Genomic DNA, 21,770 nt, shown 5'->3' with positions numbered 1-21,770 from the left:
TGACACGAATGAGGAAATTCAGTATCAATACGAAGCAGAATTACTGTAAATTAAGAAATTATTGCGAGGTTTTAATTATGCGAATAATGCGACTGAGTTTTGAACGCAATAATTAAAACTCGCATTTGTAATATTTTAACTGAATTAAGCATGACTTTTCTCAAAATCGTAAAAATTAAAATCGCATTCAATTGTAAGATGACAAAATCGCAATAATAGATGCACGCAATAATTTCTGAATTTACAGTAATAAAGAACCTTCTAAAAGATAAATAGAAATAGCACCTTTCCAAATTTTACTTTCAAATATATATATGATGTCCTTTCACTGAAAACCCATATTTCAGTCAGGATTGCATCTCATACATTTCAGTAAACTTGAAATAAAGGATTCTACTGATACTAGAAGGTCTACTTCTTGCCTGTATCTTTTCCCCAATATTGACAAATGGACGAATTCAGACTAAAATATATGACAAACGTGATAATTTTTACTTCCATTTTTTGAATTTCACATTTCTCAGCAGTAACCTACCCTCTGTTTCGTCGTATGGTGTCTACATATTGATTCGTTATGCCCGTACATGATCAAACTATACGAACTTCATGAACAGGAGTGTCTTTCTTACGCAGAAACTGCTCAAAAAGATCAAAAATGTCATACCATCACGAGTTGGTTGATATATACAAAGTATCAGTGTATAAACTAACTAACGACAGTTTTATCCCGCTTAGATTGTGTGTGGTTAACCATCTTCGTCGTATTGTCTGCTTTGTACCGAACGTGACCTATTTCCGACTGTTTGGCCGAGATGTGTGTATTTAGTTAAAATGTCTTATTTTCACTTTTGGAGACGAAGTTGTTCGTTAACAATATATCCTGTATCGTCCATTATGTTTTTACCTTCTTATACGCATGGATCCGTTGGATCATGTTGTGCTGAGTTGTTGTATGTTTACTGCGTTGTTGAATTCTGTATTTTGGGTACATTTAACATGTGTCTTATATGTCAGTATAGTCGAGTTACTCATGGAAAGTCTATAGTTTTTTTTATGTTGTTTGATGTCCTGAGTGTTTACTTGTCGTACAGAATCTTGGCTTATATAACAGTTATTTTCTATATGTATGTTAAAGTTAAAGTATGATAGCAAATTTAAAGCAACTATAAACACTAATAACACACAAAAAAACATGGCAATTTTACATTGGTAATCGAAACATGAAAATGCAGTCTAGGTCAAATGACCATGCCAAGCAGACATGTACATATTTTAATGATCCCTTAAGCTTTCGTCAAATAGTTAATATGTGTCCTATAATGTCTGAGGAACAGACCAACAACAACAACTTGACATGGACAAATGAACCATGAATGTAATATCAAAGTCAGAAAGATGATACAATTAGAATGGAACTGGGGAATGTGTCACAGAGACAGCAATCCGATTATAGAGCAGACAACAGCCGAAGGCCACTAATGGGTCTATAATTAAGCGAAAAACTCCAGCACATGGAGGCGTCCTTTAACTAGCCTCTAAACAAATATATACTTGTTCAGTGATAATGGACGTCATACTAAACTCCGTATTATACATAAGAAACTCCTGACTTGGGACAAGTGCAAAAATGCCTATTGTTTATAGTATCTAACGGACTTTAGATATTGCAATGATTGCACATGTCATAGCGTGTCAGTTTTTTTTCGACTTGTGAGTTTGAAAGTTCCTTTGCCATATTTCGCCTGTCTGTTTCATGATGGGCATTGTAAATGAAACACGTGTCAGGCGTACAAAGTTCAATCCTTGAATATATGATAAGTTTATTTACATATATATTCATCCTATTTATACTCATCACATATAAGGAATTCAGATGATTTATAAAATTAATAATAAGCAGTGGATAAACTACGAAAAAGAGTTTTTGGACAATGGACATATAATTGCCGGAAACTTTATGATATTGGCATCCAGAAAATCTCCGTCCACAAATATAACGGTTATGACAAATAATTTACGCCGTAGCCGCCGGACTGTACGTTCTTTGCACTCAGCGTAAACTAGACAAAAACGTGTCGAACGTATTTACCCTCGAGTATATATCACTCGGAGAAGTCTAACCAGCAGATTTCTGAGAATGTTTTACAACAAAACACATGTCGGTGAGCATAGAATCACATGGTTGATAACATATATTTCTAAAAATTGTTCTTCATTAACTTTGAAATAGAGGTTTCAACTACCTGAGTAAGATCAACCTTAGATGGATTTGACTATTTGGTTTTGGAACCTTTTTGGATAGCTCTTTAATATGTGTCGGTTATTATAAATTTTTGGTTTCCAAATTTTAAGTTTTGATTTTTTGTTCGATTATATTAGATGTACTGATGCAAGGATGATTACATAGAAAAACAAAAATATTTCCGGATAAGGATACAACTTTAGTTTTGGTGTATTTCCATAATACTTAGATAGTGTTGTTACCTTCCTAGCAAATACTGATAAACAGTAGAAAACAAAATAGATACATATAACATGTAACCAAATTAAATCTATGCAGACCATTACTGACCAGTGTATAACTTCTGAAGCTACTATAAATGTACCATTATAACTTGTAAAATTTAGGTCATTACGACACTGTACAAAAAAATCTACACCCATTGTGTAAGTGATATTATAGGCAGAACATGATATATTGTTAGGAATAAGCTCTGTACAATTTAAAGCTGTTAGTTTCATTGTATTTATATCGGGCAGTGTATAAAATTCTGATTCACCAATATAAATAATTTGGACAATTGTAAAAAAAGAAAACGTTAAAATATACACTATACAACATTCGTACAACATTGAGAACTTTATATTTAGTACTTTCCTATCCTTAAATATCTTGAATAAAATATATGTTAAAACTCCCATTATCTTTATACTCAACATACATAAAATAACAAATACAGTTATTTTAAAGATGCTGCTATATACGAATTGAATGTACACATATGCACCAAATAATACAAAAGAACCACATGCTACCAATAACAAAAGTAAAAACCATCGCATGTGAATTGAACACCTATTGTCATACATTATTGACGAAAATAACAAAAAAGGTACAATAACCAGTAATATAATGTAACGGCTTCTCGTCAACTGTAATAAGATAATATTATCCGATTGTGTATCAAGTTCATTGCAATAACTCGCATTTTGACTTTCCGTATGAAGTATGTATGGAATACTCTTTAGTAGGCATATAGCGAATGTAATAAGGACGAACATGAAAAAAGCGAATATAATATGAGTCTTCTTGAGTAATTGTATAAATTTTGCACTGTTATTGATGTATTCGTCTGTACCACTGTAGCTTCCAATTAGCTCTAATGCTGAAATGCCCATGTCATTGAACAAACAAGGATTGGCCCCATTCTCTAATAATGTTTGTATACAATCACTGCTTTGCTGTTTTAAAATGCACCTTGTTATAACCGAATGCAAAGGTGTGTTTCCCTCACTGTCAGGCATATTAATAAAATCTCGACAAAACTTTCTAAAAGAAGTGTGTACAATTATGTTTAACCATGTGGTCTTGAAAACAGATATACGTGGTATTTCATACACCCTAAAGTCATTTGCATTAAGCTTAGTCGCAAAACACTGGTTTTGAAAGCTATGAGTTAGCAATAATTCTATAGCAATTTTACTAGTTGTGTAATGTAAAGGGGTTCTGTCAAAATCATCACGAGCATGAACATCAACTCTTTTACGAAGCAGAATTGAAAGTATTTCAATATTATTAGTTATAACTGCTAGATGAACTGCGTTAAGCCCGTTATTGTCAGCTATGCTTACTTTTGGTGTCGGCTTTCTACGCAAAACCAAATCATCGTTTTGATACAATTCTTCTTGGAATAAAATCTTTACAGCTTCTATATTATTTGATAATACAGCATAGTGTAGGATTGTCCATCCGCTGTTTGTTTTAGAATCAATAATCTTGCATGATATATTTGATCTCAAAATATGTAGATCGTTATTTCGGACTGCTTTGTGAAGTTTGGTCTGGTTTAAATCGTATTTTAGAATCAAACTGGTTAATTGGTTGTTGTTTGAAATGACTAAAATAGGAACCTTCATGTCAAACCATAATCGTAGATTTATATGAGCTCCTTTTTTTAAAAGTAGGTGTACCATATCACAGCTTCCTGACTTAACTGCGATATATAAAGGAGTTTCAAAAAATTCTGAAAAGCAGTTAACATCTGCTCCAGTATCAATTAATTCTTTTACAATATCTAAGCTTCCACCAAGAACTGCTAAAGGAAAGAATGACTTTGATAAGGGTTTTGATTTATAGTCTCTACCTAGAATCTCTTTACGTTTTGAAGGTGTCAACACGCTCCAAGCATATCGAAAGAATTCATAACAGCCGAAGGCCACAATCCAGTGCATGATTGTACTTCTTTTACATTTAGCCTCCATAACTCGATTAATGGCGTCTCTGTTATCTTTGAATTCATCTTTCGATTGTTTTTGAAAGATAGACTGAAAGATGCTCCGTTGCCACTCGGAACTAGACTTCGAAAAAGGTTCATCAAAAGTTCTCTGATCAGGTTTTAAATGGGTTCCAAATATATTAACAAAGATTCTACTATTAAAAAGTTGACTCATCAACAAATTAGAAAATCTTCCAGATTTTAATTCGGTCAAAAATCTATGATATAACGGTCTAAGACGAATCTCATTTAGTTCATCCTCCCGTAAAACCACAGTGTTTTCATCAGCATTTGTATGTAACTGAACTCTTACTCGATCTCTAATAAATAAGATATTACATTCTGAAAACATTTCTTCGGGATTCAAAGTACAGAAATGACAACCCACAGTCTCTTCAAGAGCATCGTGAATAAACCGGAAATTGTAACTGTCCTTTGTGAAATAAGATCCTACAGCTGAATAAGCGCTTTCCTCAAGTGCTTTCTTAGATATGTCGCTCTGTAGTCCGCATGTTTTCATTATTTTGTATATTTTCTTATCAGATTCAGTTTGGTCAATGTCAAACACACTTCTACTTAATAAACCATCAAACAACAAACATAATATCAAAATGCAATATAACTTTTTATTGTCATTACTCATTTTATCAAGTTCTTCTTTTAAAAGTGATAATGGTTGCCTAAAAAATATGATTCTTTCTTTGAATCTTTCATCATTATTTGACACCAATTTGCATAGAAGAGGAAATGCATAGTTCGCTTCACACATTATTTCAATCTCCTTTGTTTTAATTTCGTTTTCTAGATTACTTCTCCTTAGATGTTTCATTAGTATATTCTGCTTTTCCTCTATTGAAAGAGCATAAGACGCGTGCTCTAAATTTATGACTACTTTGTTTAAAATTGTGGATGCATTTTTAAATCTTTTTTGGAGTGCTATTTGTAATCTCAGTGTACACAATAATTTTGTTGAACCTAATCTCGTGTTGATACAGTTAATTAACGTTTCGTTTATTTTTTCCCATTCACCCAACATGGTCGGACTTAAATCGTATTTACCAAGGACATCATCAATAAGAAATATTTGTGTTTTATTTGTTTTGTATTTGATTATATCATGTGGGGACTCTACGGGGACAATTTCAAATCCTTCCAGTTTAAATTTTAATGCGATATGTCGGATGGTGGCCGTCTTTCCTGATCCTGAATTTGATGTTACAACAATACAGCTACATTCCTTTACTTTGTCATAAACAAGTTCTGATCCCATTGTCTCACAAAAACTTTCGTCTTCTGTTATCCATGTTTCAACGAAAGCAGCGTTTACTTCTGTAAGGATAAAGATAATTTCCAAATAAAAAACAACAACATTAACACGAACAATTGACATGACACAAGATTTTTATATCGTCTGTTTTATTACGGGAAAAAAAGATAAATAAAATAAATTGAATGTCTCAAACTATAAGGGACGACATCAAAAGCTCAATGTAGGATAAAAAAAATTAGTTCACATGTTTTTTCACTGATACCTAACTTCACTCCCCTCCCCTCCCCCACCTGACAGATACACGAAACTTACAGTACGTTTACGCCCAACACCCAAACTATTTGAATTAAGTTTGATATCCTACATTTATCTTTTGATGTCGTGTCTAACAGGCAAGTGTTAAGTTAAGTCAAGCATAACACTGGTTATATTGATAAATTACAACAAACCTTTAATGTTTTTTGGAAGATTTTCCTCCTTGTAATTAGTGAAATCAATTTCTATCTGTTCTTTTTCTTTTTCACAATCCAGATAATCTTTTGTCAGTTGGTTAAGTTCTTCTTTGGCTAATAGTTTTGCCTGCTCTCCATCAAGATCGTAGTTCAAGATTTCAGTGACCTGTTGTGGTCTTTGACCATTATTTAAAGATGTCAGTGCCTAAAACAAGAAAGGTATACAAGTTATTGATAATAATCTCATTTGTGAAGAGAACATAACGGAATATATCCTTCGTTACGAACATCATACTCTATTTCAAGAGCCCTAGCTAGCTGGGGAGGAATGGTGTGTCTTTTATATTTTGACTACCTTACCTAATCGTGAACCTTTTGTAAATGGAAGGGAAGCAAATTTCATATAGACATGTAAACATACTTGTTCGGCACCATACAAACTGAATTGATTATATTTTTTTTATGAATAATGTTTTACTAATATCTTATTTTATATATACACCACCCAATGGCATGTAATTTAACATTTTTTTATTATTTTGTTTATGTGTAATTTACAATTATGAATATGTAAACTAAAGAAATTTGCTTTACTTGTTACAACATACATGATCAACTTGAGTCCATTTGAGTGCGAATGCATTGTTATCCATAGAGGAAACTGTTGTGTGTGCCAACTGATTTCTGTACCACTTCAGCGTTGCAAAATGCGCTCCCGGCAACGTATCATTCGGAGGCGGAAGTTGATCCCATCCATTGATGGGTTTAGCTAAACCTCCGATATTACGTAACAGACATATCATCATTGTCAGATCAAAGTCCTTGGAACAGGTTGCTGGAAAAAAAACCAAAAGTGTCAATATCTGCTGAAGTATTTCAATATTCGTATTACACGGGCTTCAAGGGATTTCAAATCGAAAATAAATGCAAAACATGTGTTTTTGTGTCTTTCAAAACACAAATAATTTTACAGAATTAATTGCAGGATAGCTTTATTTGTACTCGGCTCGAAACAGGTGTTATAGCTTGATAAAAGCTCGCATGCACCTTGTTTCCGAGCCTTGTACTAATACAGCTGATATATTCATAAACACTAAACAGTTATTGTCTATATAATCTAGAATTCTAGGGTCGTCTGGCGTATTTAGTTATAATCCTGGTACTTTTGATAATTAATTATAGCGTTCTTAACTTTATGGTTATGCTCAGGCTATAAGATGACCTATTATTGTTTATATCATTTTCATTTGACCTTTGGCTGATTAATGTTTCATATCACGGATGCGGTTTGTCACGATGGTAGCCAGTACTTCGTTATTTGTGTTAACTTAACATATTTTTGGAAATCACTTTAATTAATGAACACATCTCTCTCAGGCAAAGCTCTGATTTCTTGCTTTACGTTGGCTATGGATTTCTTAAGCGTTTTTTTTTTATTTAGTTTTGATTTTAAATAAACGTTGGATTATCAAAACAGCACTGAAGTGACACCTTTATTAAAATAGATGCGTTAGACAACTATAAACTCTATAAATAAATATTTACGTGTTGTTCCGGTCATCGGAGGGAGATATGAAGGCCATACCGTTCCAGGGACACCTCTTAGTATTTCTAATTGGGCTGCATTTATTCTTTTGGATTTGTTCAACTTCATGATGACACTCATACTATTGTTGATGATTTGAGCTAAATGTGTTGGTGGAAATACTCCGTCAAAGAATCTCCTTGCAATCTCAGGTGATACTTTAAAATTGAGCAAGAAAAATCGAGTGAAGTTTCCCTCTTCCTCCGTAAGTTGTGAAATCGATGCCATAATTACACTTTAGAGCCTCTGTTGAACAAGAATGATCCCAAGTATTTAGTCAGGAACTCTGTTTATAATATGCCATCATAACTAACCTATTTGAAGTATAAAACATTGTTTATTTCTAAAACATTCTTAAAGATTTAATAAAAGCCCAGACAAAAAATTAAATTGGAATTGTGTTAAGGTGCCAGCGAATATATTTTCGTGTTCTATTTCGGAAGCGTAATAGGGACATAGTAAAAAGAAATTTGCATTTTTTCAAGTCGATATCTTGACATTTAAAAGCTTTAAATCGACTTTGAATTATATTAAAATCTTGAATAAATTCATGTTAAAGTTTTGTAACTGAAGCTACATCTGTAAAGCTTGGTATAATAAAGCTGTTGAACCGTAGCTCTTATGTCCTTATGTTATTTTTATACTATTTGCGGACCATAGAGCTACGGGTTTTTTCTATTTCAAAATGTTCGAAATTGCGACCTAGGTTCAGCTCGCACTTATTCCCCAAAAAATATTGTTTATAATCCATGCAGAGCTTGTCAATATAAATAGTTCGTTTTGTTAGATATTTTTCTAGGATATGACATACCTCTTTATGTTTAAACATTCAATTCTCTAACACTATGATCTTATCATTTTCATTTGTATACATGCGCCGACTATTTTGTTCAGCCATATTGAATCTCCTCGTGACTTCACGAAAACCATTGTACGATTTCTCATTGTACGATTTCGATCTTTTATATCTTGGCGTTATGTATTCGGGTTTAGTTTTCTGTAATTAGTTAATACTTCAGTTTCTTTATGTTAACTATTTCATATACATTTGATAAAATTACTGTTTGCAATAGCATGAATTGTTCTATATAATAAGAATGTTCTTATCCCGGGCATAAAAACAATGCCGTATTTGGTGAAACCTTTCAACTTTTGATCTTCAGTGCTGTACAAATTTGTACTTTTTTCACTTTCGATCTTTTATATCTGGGCGTCACTGTTGATTTTTGTGTGGACAAGGCGAGTTTTTGGCGTATTGAATTTTAAACCTGATGCTTTTTGTTATCTATTAATCATATTTTTATTTGTCTAATATGTTCTCCTATTTATTTGTATTGTAGTCCTGCAATATTATGTTGTCATCTCAATGTTATATTTAACTTTGCCATTAAAGTGCGAGGTTTGGCATGCCACAAAACCAGGTTCAACCCACCACTTTTATTCCCCTTTAAAAGTGTCCTATACCAAGTCAGGAAGATCACCATTGTTATGTTATTGTTCGTTTATGTGTGTGTTGCATTTTAACGTTGAGTCTTTTGTGTATTCTCTTATTTTTGAGATAAGACGTGGCACGGTACTTGTCTATCCCAAAATCATGTATTTGGTTTTCATGTTATATTTGTTATTTTCGTGGTGTTTTGTCTGATGCTTGGTCCGTTTCTGTGTGTGTTACGTTTCGGTGTTATGTCGTTGTTCTCCTCTTATATTTAATGCGTTTCCCTCGGTTTTTGTTTGTTACCCCGATTTTGGTTTTTGTCCATAGATTTATGAGTTTTGAACAGCGGTATACTACTGTTGCCTTTATATATTTCTCCCTTTCCAGTAATGCATTTATTTTTTACAAACTGGAACCAACTTCAAAATGTAGACGAGTGACATTGATGGTCATTTGACTTAATTATAGATCTTGTCTTTCTGAAAGTTTGCGCTATTTAAATTTTCTATATATCTAATATAGGTAAAATGTTGACAAAATCGCTTAAAACTTGTTTAAATCGTCATAATCGGAAATTAGTCTTGTAAGGAGTCGACTTAAGATTTCAGCCATATTGACCTTATGTTAAGATCTGGTCTAATTGATCTTTTGTTAGAGGCATAACGTTTAACAATATGAAATGTTTGCCACTGTTAGAATTTCTCTTTTTATAGATTTTTTCCTTTTTTATGTGCGTCCCCATATCTATATGACATGCAAATAAAAGGGTGCCTGCCATCAACCTAGGTTTGATTATTTCATGAACTAATAATACATGTAATGTAGAGTAATCTTTTTTGTAAGCTAAAAGGTAACGTCACACTGACTACGTTTCAAGTTGTTGTGATATTTTGTTTCAACCAGATTATTTTAATCTGAGAATATAGAATTGTTAGAATATATTAATCGCATGTGTATGTTCAGTAAAAAAATTATGGAACACAACACGTTTTTCTGGACTTACCTTAATCAGGAACGCTCAAAGCCAAACATTTGAAATTCGAAGATGTATAAGTACCAGAAGTCGTCGAAGAGTTATATGTAAAAAATACCTAACATAAATAGCCAAATTTATCTAAATCCAACTTTGCCTGAGGGAGTTGAAACCTTTGTTTCATTATTAACTTAAATTGATAAACGGACAAATTTTAAATTAGTAAAATTTGTTCAATCATGTCAGTACCAAAACACTGGCTACTGAACTGATGATATCCTCAGGGACTGAAAGGTATTGACCAAGTGATGTAAAAAATAAAAAATAACACGTGTAATAATTTATTGCGTCCGAAACGCTTTAACTGTGTAATCAGGATATAAAACCGTATTCTGCGGCATAATATAAACAGTTCAAGTTGTCATAAATGATGTGTTTTCTTGATAACATAAATGAAACAAAAACTTAACCTAAAAATGTGAAGACCTACGGTCAGACGCACAGAATAGAATACATAATGCCCAACTTTATTCTATCGTGGGCGGGTATGGAATTACTGTTACAACTATCGCAATAGTTCTTCATTTATATATAAAGTTTCTGTTTTGTTAAACATGTAAGTTAAAATATAATTATGTCCTTTTAAATTTTAGACTTTTTATGGTATTATTATTGAATTCTATTTCTGTCATTCATTTTTATAAACACTTAAAACAAATATAACATTTCCGTCCTTCGGTACTGACTGATTTCAAATAAGTGTGTTTCAAGTGGTTTTCTTTCTAATCTCAATCAAACAACAGCCAAAGGATAAGTATTTTCTGTTATAAAACTACATTACATGGGAAAAAACAAATTAACAATTATTTCCTCTTCAGTTGAAAGATCCAGTTATCAGTTTCTTTCTTACTCATATTCTTTGGAATACATTCGTTGTAGTTAAATTTACATAATTTAGGAAAATATCCTGCATTTTATCATGGTGATGATAAGAATATGTATCTTATTCCAAAAATATTCTTTGGTGATCTGTTCACCAAAAAAAGCTGAAGGATAGCAAATTGATAGTCAAACTCAAAAGTCGAGAAAAAAGATCAAGGGTTTTGTTAGATGTATTTCTGTTTGTATCCATCTGACGAGTTTTGCCTTTTTCGACTGATGTGTATAGTTCGTTTTTGTTGTTGTACTGTTTCACCAATGTACCAGGTTAAGGGGACAGTTGGGATCCAGCTAACATATTTAACCCCGACACATTCTGTATGTATGTGTCTGTCCCTGTAATTCAATGGTTTTCGTTTGTTTGGTAATTTTATATCTGACTATGCGGTATAGGTTTTGCTGTTGAAAGTCATAAGTTGACATGTAATTGTTAATTGGTGTGTCATTTAGTCTCTATCGGAAAGTTGTTTTAATGGCAACCATTTCTCATAAGGTTCAAAATACATGTTTGCCTAAAAATCAAAAGAAAAACTACAATTTATCTCTATCTTTAATTATATTCTTGTTGAAAACCAAAAACCTAAAATTGTTTGGTAAAAATACCTTTACAAGGACAGCAACCCAACAACGTGTTGTCTGATAAATCTAAAAATTTCAGAACGCACAGATCTTGACCTGCTACGAGCTTTTTGTACATGCTTTAGTTTCAGAGAATTAAGCCAAAAACTTCAATTCACCCCAATTTTCGTTTTTAACCATGACGGCCACCTTTATTGATGACCGAGGATGATTCGGGCCAAGTTTGGTTCAATTAGGATGTAGTTTCAGAGAAGCCGTTGAAATTCAAAAAGGACGATGACGGGCGAAGGATGCCAAGTGATGTGAAAAGCTCGGTTAGCCCTCTTGGCCAGGTGAGCTAAAATGAAATATGACAAATTCATGAGTGTGTATAAATGTAGGGTATAACACGCCTAACTACTTCTGCGTCATGACGATTTAAGTTCCGTGCACTAATGTGCAGTGGTCATAAGAAGAATTAATACAAAATATGTATGTATCTGTCTTTCTTTACAATTTTCTTTTCATATCAACATGTATGTTGGTATACTGACCTCATTACACAAAACACTTTTAATACTGTGAAACTATTATCTGAGGGTATTGATGGGGTGAACAGATTAGAGAATTATACATATAGGTCAATATTGCACAAACAAAACGCCAAGAAAAAAATTATAGGGAAACATATTAAGTAAAAAAAAAAAGAGAACAATTTGTTGTTTAAGTAGAAAGAAAAGAGAAAAATGTCCTCTTCATTTTGAAATAAAAGTATAAATAATTTAACGACCCTCAATCACGACAATAACATTTTACTTTTTTCTTTGTGTATGTATAGTTTACTTCCAATAAAAATGTTTGTTGATGATATTTGTGTTATGAGGTTTTATGTAAAGATGTATTTTAACTTTTATATAGGAAGGCATTTCTTTAATTATTCTCAAAATCTTCTCTATATATTTACAGAACAATGTCAAACATAATAATAATAAAAAAAAAGTTTACTCTCTGGGAATCAGCTGCGTCATCATAGGAACTGAACAATGACAATAATTCGAATAAAACGGAAAAAAATAAGACAATTTTTTTTATATATAAACTGTTGAAATCTTCTAATTTAAGTTGGTAAAATTCATACTGAAATACAAGTCATCTATGGTAAATTTAAGAATAAAAACAAATAATTTCACCTACCTGTTTAACATATTGTCTCCGTAAGCAGGCAGGAGACAAATATATTTGTAATGACTCAATAATATTATTAATATCACTAACTAGCGTTCATCCATAGTTCATCCATAGTATCCAAGTTTAGCCAAAAACACAAATTTGATTAAATGTTTTGTGTTCACGTGAATCTACAACTTCAATGACCGTAAACACACACTTCTATACATAGTTTTACATTATTAAGATTTGTTCATCTGCACTACCAAACAATTTGAGAAACAGTGAATCTCCTTTTAATACACACATTGATATCTGTATGTAAATAGGACTCGCAATAATAATTGACAACAAAATATTTGAATGTATAATATTAAACTAAAGAACTGAATTAATCCAGTGTGTAAAGATGTATTATGTATCATGTCTTTACACAGCAGTACTAAACGTAATATCATACAAGTAAAAGCTTTCTAAAAAACTTGCCGTTTTATAGATTTGTATCCATAGAAATATAATAAAATATCATTAAACCCAGTAACATATTTTAAAATATTTGAAACACAATCAGAACAAATACAAAAAGTAGTAAATAGCTATCAAAGTTACCAGGATTAAAATTTAGTACGCCAGACGCAAGGTACTCATTTTAAACAACAAATGTTTTTTGAAGAATTTGATCAATTTTTAAACTTATATATATATATATATATATATAAACGAGTCCAAATTAAAAACTACGTTCAAACCTATGATTGCGTTGGATAAAACCCGCAATTTTCATACGTGTGCATGTAAAACAAGTTTCGTTGTAGAAGGGTCTAAAAACAGCACAAACAACATTTTCCAAAAGACCAAAAAAGTGAAAAAATATATTTAAACAAAACGCATTTGACTAACAGGTCGAACAACTGATGTTCTATAACCCTGCTGACTGCCATTGGCGATTGCCAAATAAGATTGATCACAAAACGTAACAAAATGGATGTTAATATAAATTTTATACTAAACAGAAAAAGAAATTTTAACTTGTGGCCACGATGTTATGCCACAAAGATACGGTGTCAATATGTTTTTAGTACACCAGATCCGGATTTCGACAATAAATGTCTCTTCAGTGATGATAGGGATCGAAACGGTATTTGGAAGGTCATATAGAAAGAAGACTCATTTTTAGAAGTACCCTCATTTTTAGATAAACTCTTCAATTCTAAAGGTCAATATAGGATGAACGGATCATATAAACCGGAGGGAAAATATGATAAAAGCCCAACCGAAAAAATATAAATGAGTCTAAATTGAAAACTACGTTCAAACCTATGATTGCGTTGGATAAAACCCGCAATTTTTATACGTGTGCATGTAAAACAGGTTTCGTTGTAGAAGGGTCTAAAAACAGCACAAACAACATTTTCCAAAATACCAAAAAAGTGAAAAAGTATATTTAAACAAAACGCATTTGTATAACAGGTCGAACTGCCATTGGCGATTGCTAAATAAGATTGATCACAAGACCCTCATTTTAAGAAGTACACTCATTTTTAGATAAACTCTTGCAAAAAATTTAATTTTAAGGGTCAATATATGATGAATGGATCATATAAACCGGAGGGAAAATATGATAAAAGCCCAACCGAAAAAATATAAACGAGTCTAAATTGAAAACTACGTTCAAACCTATGATTGCGTTGGATAAAACCCGCAATTTTTATACGTGTGCATGTAAAACAGGTTTCGTTGTAGAAGGGTCTAAAAACAGCACAAACAACATTTTCCAAAAGACCAAAAAAGTGAAAAAGTATATTTAAACAAAACACATTTGACTTACAGGTCGAACAACTGATGTTCTATAACCCTGCTGACTGCCATTGGCGATTGCCAAATAAGATTGATCACAAGATGTAACAAAATGGATCTTAATATAAATTTAAAACTAAACAGAAAAAGAAATTTTACCTTGTGGCCACGATGATATGCCACAAATATACGGTTGAAATATGTTTTTAGTACACCAGATCCGGATTTTGACAATAAATGTCTCTTCAGTGATGTTAGGGATCGAAACGGTATTTGGAAGGCCATATAAAAAGTAGCCTCATTTTTAGAAGTACCCTCATTTTTAGAAGTACCCTCATTTTTAGATAAACTCTTGAATTTTAAGAGTCAATATAGGATGAACGGATCATATAAACCGGAGGGAAAATATAATACAAGCCCAAACGAAAAAATATAAACGAGTCTTAATTGAAAACTACGTTCAAACCTATGATTGCGTTGGATAAAAATCGCAATTTTTATACGTGTGCAAATATATATATGCTTATAAGAGGAAACCAAGGTGTTATAATACCGGCTTCACACATTATTGTAAAGACCACAGTGCACCAGACGTACAGAGAAAATTGACAAACTCCGTATACGTTAGTTGCACGCCAGAGCAACGCTGAGCAAGCGTTAAACGCGCTTTGCATAAGTTTGTAGTACTTCGAAATGCAAAGGTATACGCTTAGCAAACGCTATAACTGCAAGACATGTTTATGCAGCATAAACATTTTAATTCAGCTCAAGCGTTTGCTAAGCGTAACCTTGTACACTACACGCACGTAATACATACGCTACAAGCGCGTTGAAAACGCTACAGATAAGTTTTAGATAGGGCACATTGAATACGTTTCAAGCTTTCAACTTTCAAGTTAGCGGATGTGTTTGTAACAAACACCCCATAATTACACCTCTCACACATGCCAAAAGCACGGATTATCGTCCAAGATACGTTGAGAGATATATACCCCGTATGCAGGTGCTGCTGGAATGTAGCTACTTAGAAATGGAAAGTCCACAATTGAAAGCTGACCTCATCTCTTTTGTCGTAAAGTTTTGTTTTCAACCGACCCTCATTGTGAATTTCTAGATGTAAGTCAAGATATGAGGCCGACTTAACTGTATCTGTTGTATCCTTTATCTGGAAATTGATGGGATAGATGCGTTCAACATATTCACCAACTTTTGAATTATTTACTGAAAGAACGTCATCTATATCATAATCATGTATATAGCGGAAAGTAGAGTTAAAATATATTGTAACTTCTTATCTTTCTTCCTACGAAGTTCCTGTATGAAGTAAGCCTCATAATCCTTTAAGATCATATATCAAATTTTCGGTCTTGTCCGATAAATAAAAAAGAGCTAGTTTGTGTGTTAATTATTTGACAAGTATATACATGTACATTTTTAAAATCAATGCTTAACAACGTTTTTTTACAAAGACTGGCCTTCATACCAATCGGCTGTATTACTAACATCAATATAATTGGCAATCATAAAGATAGATAGATAGATAGATAGTTGCATTATTAAACAGATGATTCGTAAATGTAGATTTTAACTTTCTGTGAGTTGTTTTGTCTTGTTGCGATGCTTTATCAGTCAGGATCCTACTTCGTCAAAATTATCTCCCCATTAGGTCCGAGTACACAGTTATCGTCCTTCATTAAAAAAACCTCCATTTTTAGACACAGGCTCACATAAATTTGACTTTTGAAAAATTATGCTAAGTCTGATATATCAAATGAGTATTCTATTGCTTTAAATACATAATATATTATATATTAATACATTTTAAAAGTATTTTTTTTGCAATATTTCAATTATAAAAGCCCCAAATGTTGATAGTTGAAATTTCTCAATTTTAACGTCTAAATTTAACACGCAAAGTTGAATATAGAATTAATCATATTGTCTTTAATATATATCCTGTTGCTATGAAACTTTGTTAGCAGTCTTATAATATATTAAGCTTAAGTCATACCAAGTTTTATTAAGATTGGTCAACTTTTTATATCCTATTAGGTCCGAGTACACAGTTATCGTCCTTTGATTTTCGTTGTCCACGAATATAGTCCTTAGTGTGGACAGTGTGTTACTTGCCAATGTTTGTTATACCCCTTCCAAATTTATTTCTCCATGTTTTATGCCTCATATTGCAAGTTGGGGGATGAAATGACACTGTAAAAAAATTTGGGTCATAAATATTAATGTAAAGTAGTGATTAGGTCCAGCTGAAAAAGGTAAAAAATTAGCACTTCGGAAGCTGTCAAAAGATTTCAAGACCCCCTCAACATACAATTGTCCATATTTTGAGTTAGCGCTGATGAAGTTTTCTATAATTTTGATATAATTTGTCCCAAAAGTAGTACAACACACTGTAAAAATATTATTGAGAAAGCGCAGGTGGGATTTTTTTAATTTTCATTTATTGTCTAAAAGAAATGCACTACGAAATAATTGTGTACTCGGACCATTACGCCAGTTTTCACAATCGTAGAAACGGAAGCCATTGTAGGGATGACGGGCTACCAATTTTGCTCTTGGAAACCGATAAATTTATCCGCATTGCACCACTACGATCCTTATATGTCAGTTGTATTTTTAAAGACAAATGTATCAACTAGCTAATGAGCATCAGTTAACAATCTTGTCTGCATTGATTCAACTTAAAACTATTGTCTGATCGGTTGTCAAGTGGAATTTTCGAAAATTCATAAACATTTAAAAAAATTCTAATTAAATATTTCGTGGTAGGGTAGACTATATTGTTTTAGTGTAGGAAGACTTTAAACTCTAGTTATCACACACAAAAAATTAGAATTTTTCGAAAATATGCATTTTCATCATCCAACTTGAAAGACTGTCGTCAAGGACTTTAAGTAAAAAATAGCTATTCGAACACACCTTCTCTGTTTTTGTGACTCATTAGATAGGTATTTCACTTGACCCATATATTTCATCTTTTAGTAGAGTGATTTTTTTTGTGTTATAACGTCAACCTGTAACTTTAATATATAAAAATGATAGAATCTGAAGCGAGACGATGTATGAAATATTCTTACTTTGTACGATATCAAGACAAAATACTCAACCCAAACACGCCCTAACATAAAAAGGTGTACTCGATTTTCTTTTTTCGATACAATTGTTACCCATTTTCAAGATTTTTTTTATTCAGTCAAATAATGGAAGGGCAGACACGAAAATGACTGAACTAATAGAGTGATAAGTTTTCCGTCCGTGGTATTTTTTTCAAAAAAATCGGAAGTTATGCATTTTTGTCATCCAACTTAAAAAATACCCATGTTGTCGACTTGATATCTATTTCTTCTGCTTAACTATGAACTAGATAAATTGAAAACTTATGCAAATGGTATTTTTTTAAATAAAACACTACGTAATTGAGAAGAAAATTGCAATTTTGTTTGTTTCTATTAACTTTTAAAAATTTTGTCACTATAGTAAACAATACAGTAAACATTTATCGCCTTCTCTAATAAAGAGCTTCGATTTTGTTCTATTTCAACCTGGTTTCCGACTGTTATGTGTGGAACAATCAGTAACGCTAATATCAAAATACAAATGTAGTTAAAAGTATAAAGTTGAAGAGCATTGAGGATAAAAAATCCGAAAAGAAATGCCCAATACGGCTAAGGTAATATATGCCTTGGAATTTGATGCGACTGTCATATAAGTGAGAGGTTTAGCTAGCTTTAAAATCATGTTCAATCTTCCATTTTCTGTTCCAAGAAAGGAATATGACAGTTGTTATCCATTCGTTTGATGTGTTTGAACTATTAATTTTGCCACTTGATTTTGGACTTTTCTTTTTTGAATTTTCCTCGGAGTTCAGTATTTTTGTGTTTTTACTTCTTTTTTTTGGACAAGAAAATCCTTAGTTTAAAAAAAAACAGGACATTAATAAAAATTACCACATAATTGAAATTCATGTCAACTCCGAAGTGCTGACTACTGGGTTGGTAATACCATCGGGGACAAAACGATCACCAGCAGTGGCATCGACTCATTAGTGTTAACAGTTATCAAAGGTACCAGCATTATACTTTAAAACGCCAGATGCGCGTTTTGTCTACTACACAAGAATCATCATTGACGCGCAAATCAAAATAGTTACAAAGCCAACAGGTACAAAATTAAAGAGCATTGAGGATAAAAAAAAATCCGAAACGTTTTCCAATACGGCTTAGATGTAGTAGGAGTAGTGGTTAGCGCTCAGTGGCTGCTCCCATTACAGTGAATTTATTATTGCAATTTGTGTGAATTAATATTCAAATTAGTGAAACTTTTTGCGGATTTATAATCTACTACTACATATGAACTAAATTGTAGATTTTGATAAACATTTATTGTGAATCAGCTTGATAATTAATCATGACATTGTTGAAAACAATAACATCGGTGATCACTCAGCCATTAAGCTGTATGGGACGATCGTTACTCGCCACATCATCACGTCGGACCAGACGAGGTACACGGGCAGGAACGCATGTGATAAGACAAATTCCATCTCTGAGATGTAATAGATACCCCAAGGTAAATAAATATAGTCAAAGAGGCATAAACTTTAATAACATCGTAAATCTGAACAAATGCGACACTAATCATATGATATTAAGCACACTTACTGATACAGAGTCAACAAGTAATATCATGACATGTGTAGGTAACAGGCCTGTTGGGGCATACATGGAAAGAAATTCTGATAATTCTGATCGGCCAATAACACTTGCATCAGTGAATATCATTCCCAATATCAAAAAGTATCCTAAAAGTAGCATGTTGTTTGCCACTCTAAACTGCAGATCTGTTAAAAACAAGGCTCTATCAATTTGTGATTTTGTGACTTCTCACGATTTAGATATTCTGGCTATCACGGAATCATGGCTTGGTTCTGACATTGATGAAGGTGTTATTCAAGACCTAGTACCATCTGGATACAACATAATGCATCACAGTCGTAATAATCGTCGAGGCGGTGGAATTGCACTTTTGTTCAAAGGGGGTATTGGCATAAAACGATTGAACGTACACGAAAAACATTTTACTCACTTTGAGCATATGGAGTTCACTGTACATTATGAGGATCTGAATATTCGTCTTTGTGTAATATACAGACCCCCACCATCTAAATCTAATGGTTTGCGCAATACTCTTTTCTTTGAGGAATGGGAATCATACCTTGATCAAAATACTATACTAGTACCCACGCATAACGTTCTTTTCACCGGAGATTTCAATTTCCACCTAGATAATCTCAGCGATCCAGACGCATTACGCTTCTATCAGAGTCTTGAAGATCGTAACCTTACACAACATGTCAAAGATGCCACGCACGAACGTGGGCATATATTAGACCTTCTTATAACGAACAAAGACAGTCAGATACTAAACGGAGTTCCAAACGTTAAGCGCCCGAACATCAGTGATGCGCAAGGTAATTTAGTATGTGACCATTTTTCTGTTCATGCAACGTTAGCATGCCAGAAACCAAAGAGTATGCGCAAAGATATTTCTTTGAGAAAATGTAAAGAGATCGACATGACGGAACTTAAGAAGGACATTGTAGATTCTTTTTCATGTTCTGGAATAGATAGTTCTGTAGAGCAACTAGTCGAACGTTATGAAGATAATTTAACCAATATCTTTGATAAACATGCCCCAGTCACGATCAAATCAGTTGTTTTAAGACCTAATACAGAATGGTATTCAGACGATATTAAGGCTGCCAAAAGAGATAAACGAAAAGCGGAGAGAAAATGGCGGGATTCGAAATTGGAAGTTCATCATCAAATTTTCAAGGAAAAATGTAAAACTGTTGGTAAATTGTTATATATCGCCAAGGAAACTTATTACTCTTCTAAAATTGAGAATTGTGGAAATGACCACAAACAGTTATTCAAACTATAAACAAAACATCTAATGGGTAAACAACAACAAACCCCGTTGCCAAGTTCATCTTCGGATTTAGAACTGTCAAACTCTTTTGCTGATTTCTTCGTCAATAAGGTCGTCACAATAAGAGATGGACTAAGAGACCAAAACGTAGTGAAGGGTGACAACATTGCATTTTTACAGGCTGATGTTGAATTCACTGGTACACCTTTGTTGTCATTTAAACACACAACCAATGATGAGATTCGAACTATCATACAAAAGGCACCTAACAAGTCCTGCGAGCTTGATCCGATTCCGTCGAACCTCTTGAAACAGTGTTCCGAAGTTGTCGTGCCACTAATTTCAGATATCGTGAATGCATCATTCGACGAGAAAATCGTGCCGTCAGGTTTCAAACAGGCTCTTGTGAGACCCCTTCTGAAAAAACCGGGACTTGATTCTGAAATTTACAAAAACTACAGACCGGTGTCAAATTTACCTTTTATTTCAAAAACTCTAGAAAAGGTAGTTGATAAGAGACTTGATGTTCATTTGGACTCTAACTCATTGTGTGATCCACTCCAGTCAGCATACAGACCACGCCATTCAACTGAAACAGCATTAGCTAGAGTACATCATGATATAAATGCAGCTTTAGACAAACATTCATCAGTGGTATTAGTGCTTCTGGACCTTTCCGCTGCATTCGATGTCATAGATCACAGAATTCTCCTGGAACGTCTGTCGTTTACGTATGGTATAACTGGTTGCGCTCTCGAATGGATTAAGTCGTATCTGACAGATAGACATCAGCGTGTTGTAATTGGAACAACTACATCAAAGAAATGTCATCTTACATTCGGTGTTCCACAAGGTTCCGTGCTGGGCCCGAAATTGTACTGTCTTTTCTCGAAGCCAATAGGTGAAATATGCCGTCGTCATGACATGACATATCACTGCTATGCGGACGATACACAAGTGTACATGGTTATCAAGCCGATAGACAACTGGGAGAATTATTTTTCTAAACTTGAATTGTGCCTTTCCGACATTAGTTCATGGATGTCAACAAATATGCTCAAACTTAATCAAGATAAAACCGAACTTATCATTTTCACACCGAAGCATCTGAAGGCAAGTGTACCAAATCTCCAACTCAAAGTCGGCAATACA

General features: G+C 33.1%; 2 protein-coding genes across 2 annotated transcripts; one reads left to right on the top strand and one right to left on the bottom strand.

The window, feature by feature from the left end:
- Positions 1-1,992: 1,992 nt before the first annotated feature.
- On the bottom strand, positions 1,993-8,690 carry LOC134701133 (uncharacterized). The gene is made up of 5 exons (XM_063562280.1): positions 8,615-8,690; positions 7,764-8,117; positions 6,827-7,053; positions 6,216-6,423; positions 1,993-5,825 (listed from the first exon to the last, which is right to left on the bottom strand). The coding sequence occupies exons 2-5, from the start codon at positions 8,029-8,031 to the stop codon at positions 2,371-2,373; spliced, it is 4,158 nt and encodes a 1,385-aa protein (XP_063418350.1). The 5' UTR covers positions 8,032-8,117; positions 8,615-8,690; the 3' UTR covers positions 1,993-2,370.
- Positions 8,691-19,094: 10,404 nt separating this feature from the next.
- LOC134701122 (uncharacterized) lies at positions 19,095-20,630 on the top strand. The gene has a single exon (XM_063562265.1). It carries the CDS (start codon positions 19,095-19,097, stop codon positions 20,628-20,630), a length of 1,536 nt encoding a protein of 511 aa, XP_063418335.1.
- Positions 20,631-21,770: the final 1,140 nt, after the last annotated feature.

This window comes from Mytilus trossulus, unplaced genomic scaffold (assembly GCF_036588685.1).
Source record: "Mytilus trossulus isolate FHL-02 unplaced genomic scaffold, PNRI_Mtr1.1.1.hap1 h1tg000220l__unscaffolded, whole genome shotgun sequence".
NCBI lineage: Eukaryota > Metazoa > Mollusca > Bivalvia > Mytilida > Mytilidae > Mytilus > Mytilus trossulus.
The sequence above is the reverse complement of the archived record's forward strand: the minus strand, read 5'-3'. Positions and strand labels throughout refer to the sequence as shown.

Coding starts and splice junctions, on each gene's coding strand:
- LOC134701133 (XM_063562280.1), bottom strand. CDS start 8,031: ATGGCATCGATTTCACAACTTACGGAGGAAGAGGGAAACTTCACTCGA. Junction 7,054..7,763: donor TCCGATGACCGGAACAACAC/GTAAATATTTAT, acceptor TTTTTTTTCCAG/CAACCTGTTCCAAGGACTTT. Junction 5,826..6,215: donor TCTTCCAAAAAACATTAAAG/GTTTGTTGTAAT, acceptor TTATCCTTACAG/AAGTAAACGCTGCTTTCGTT.
- LOC134701122 (XM_063562265.1), top strand. CDS start 19,095: ATGACATTGTTGAAAACAATAACATCGGTGATCACTCAGCCATTAAGC.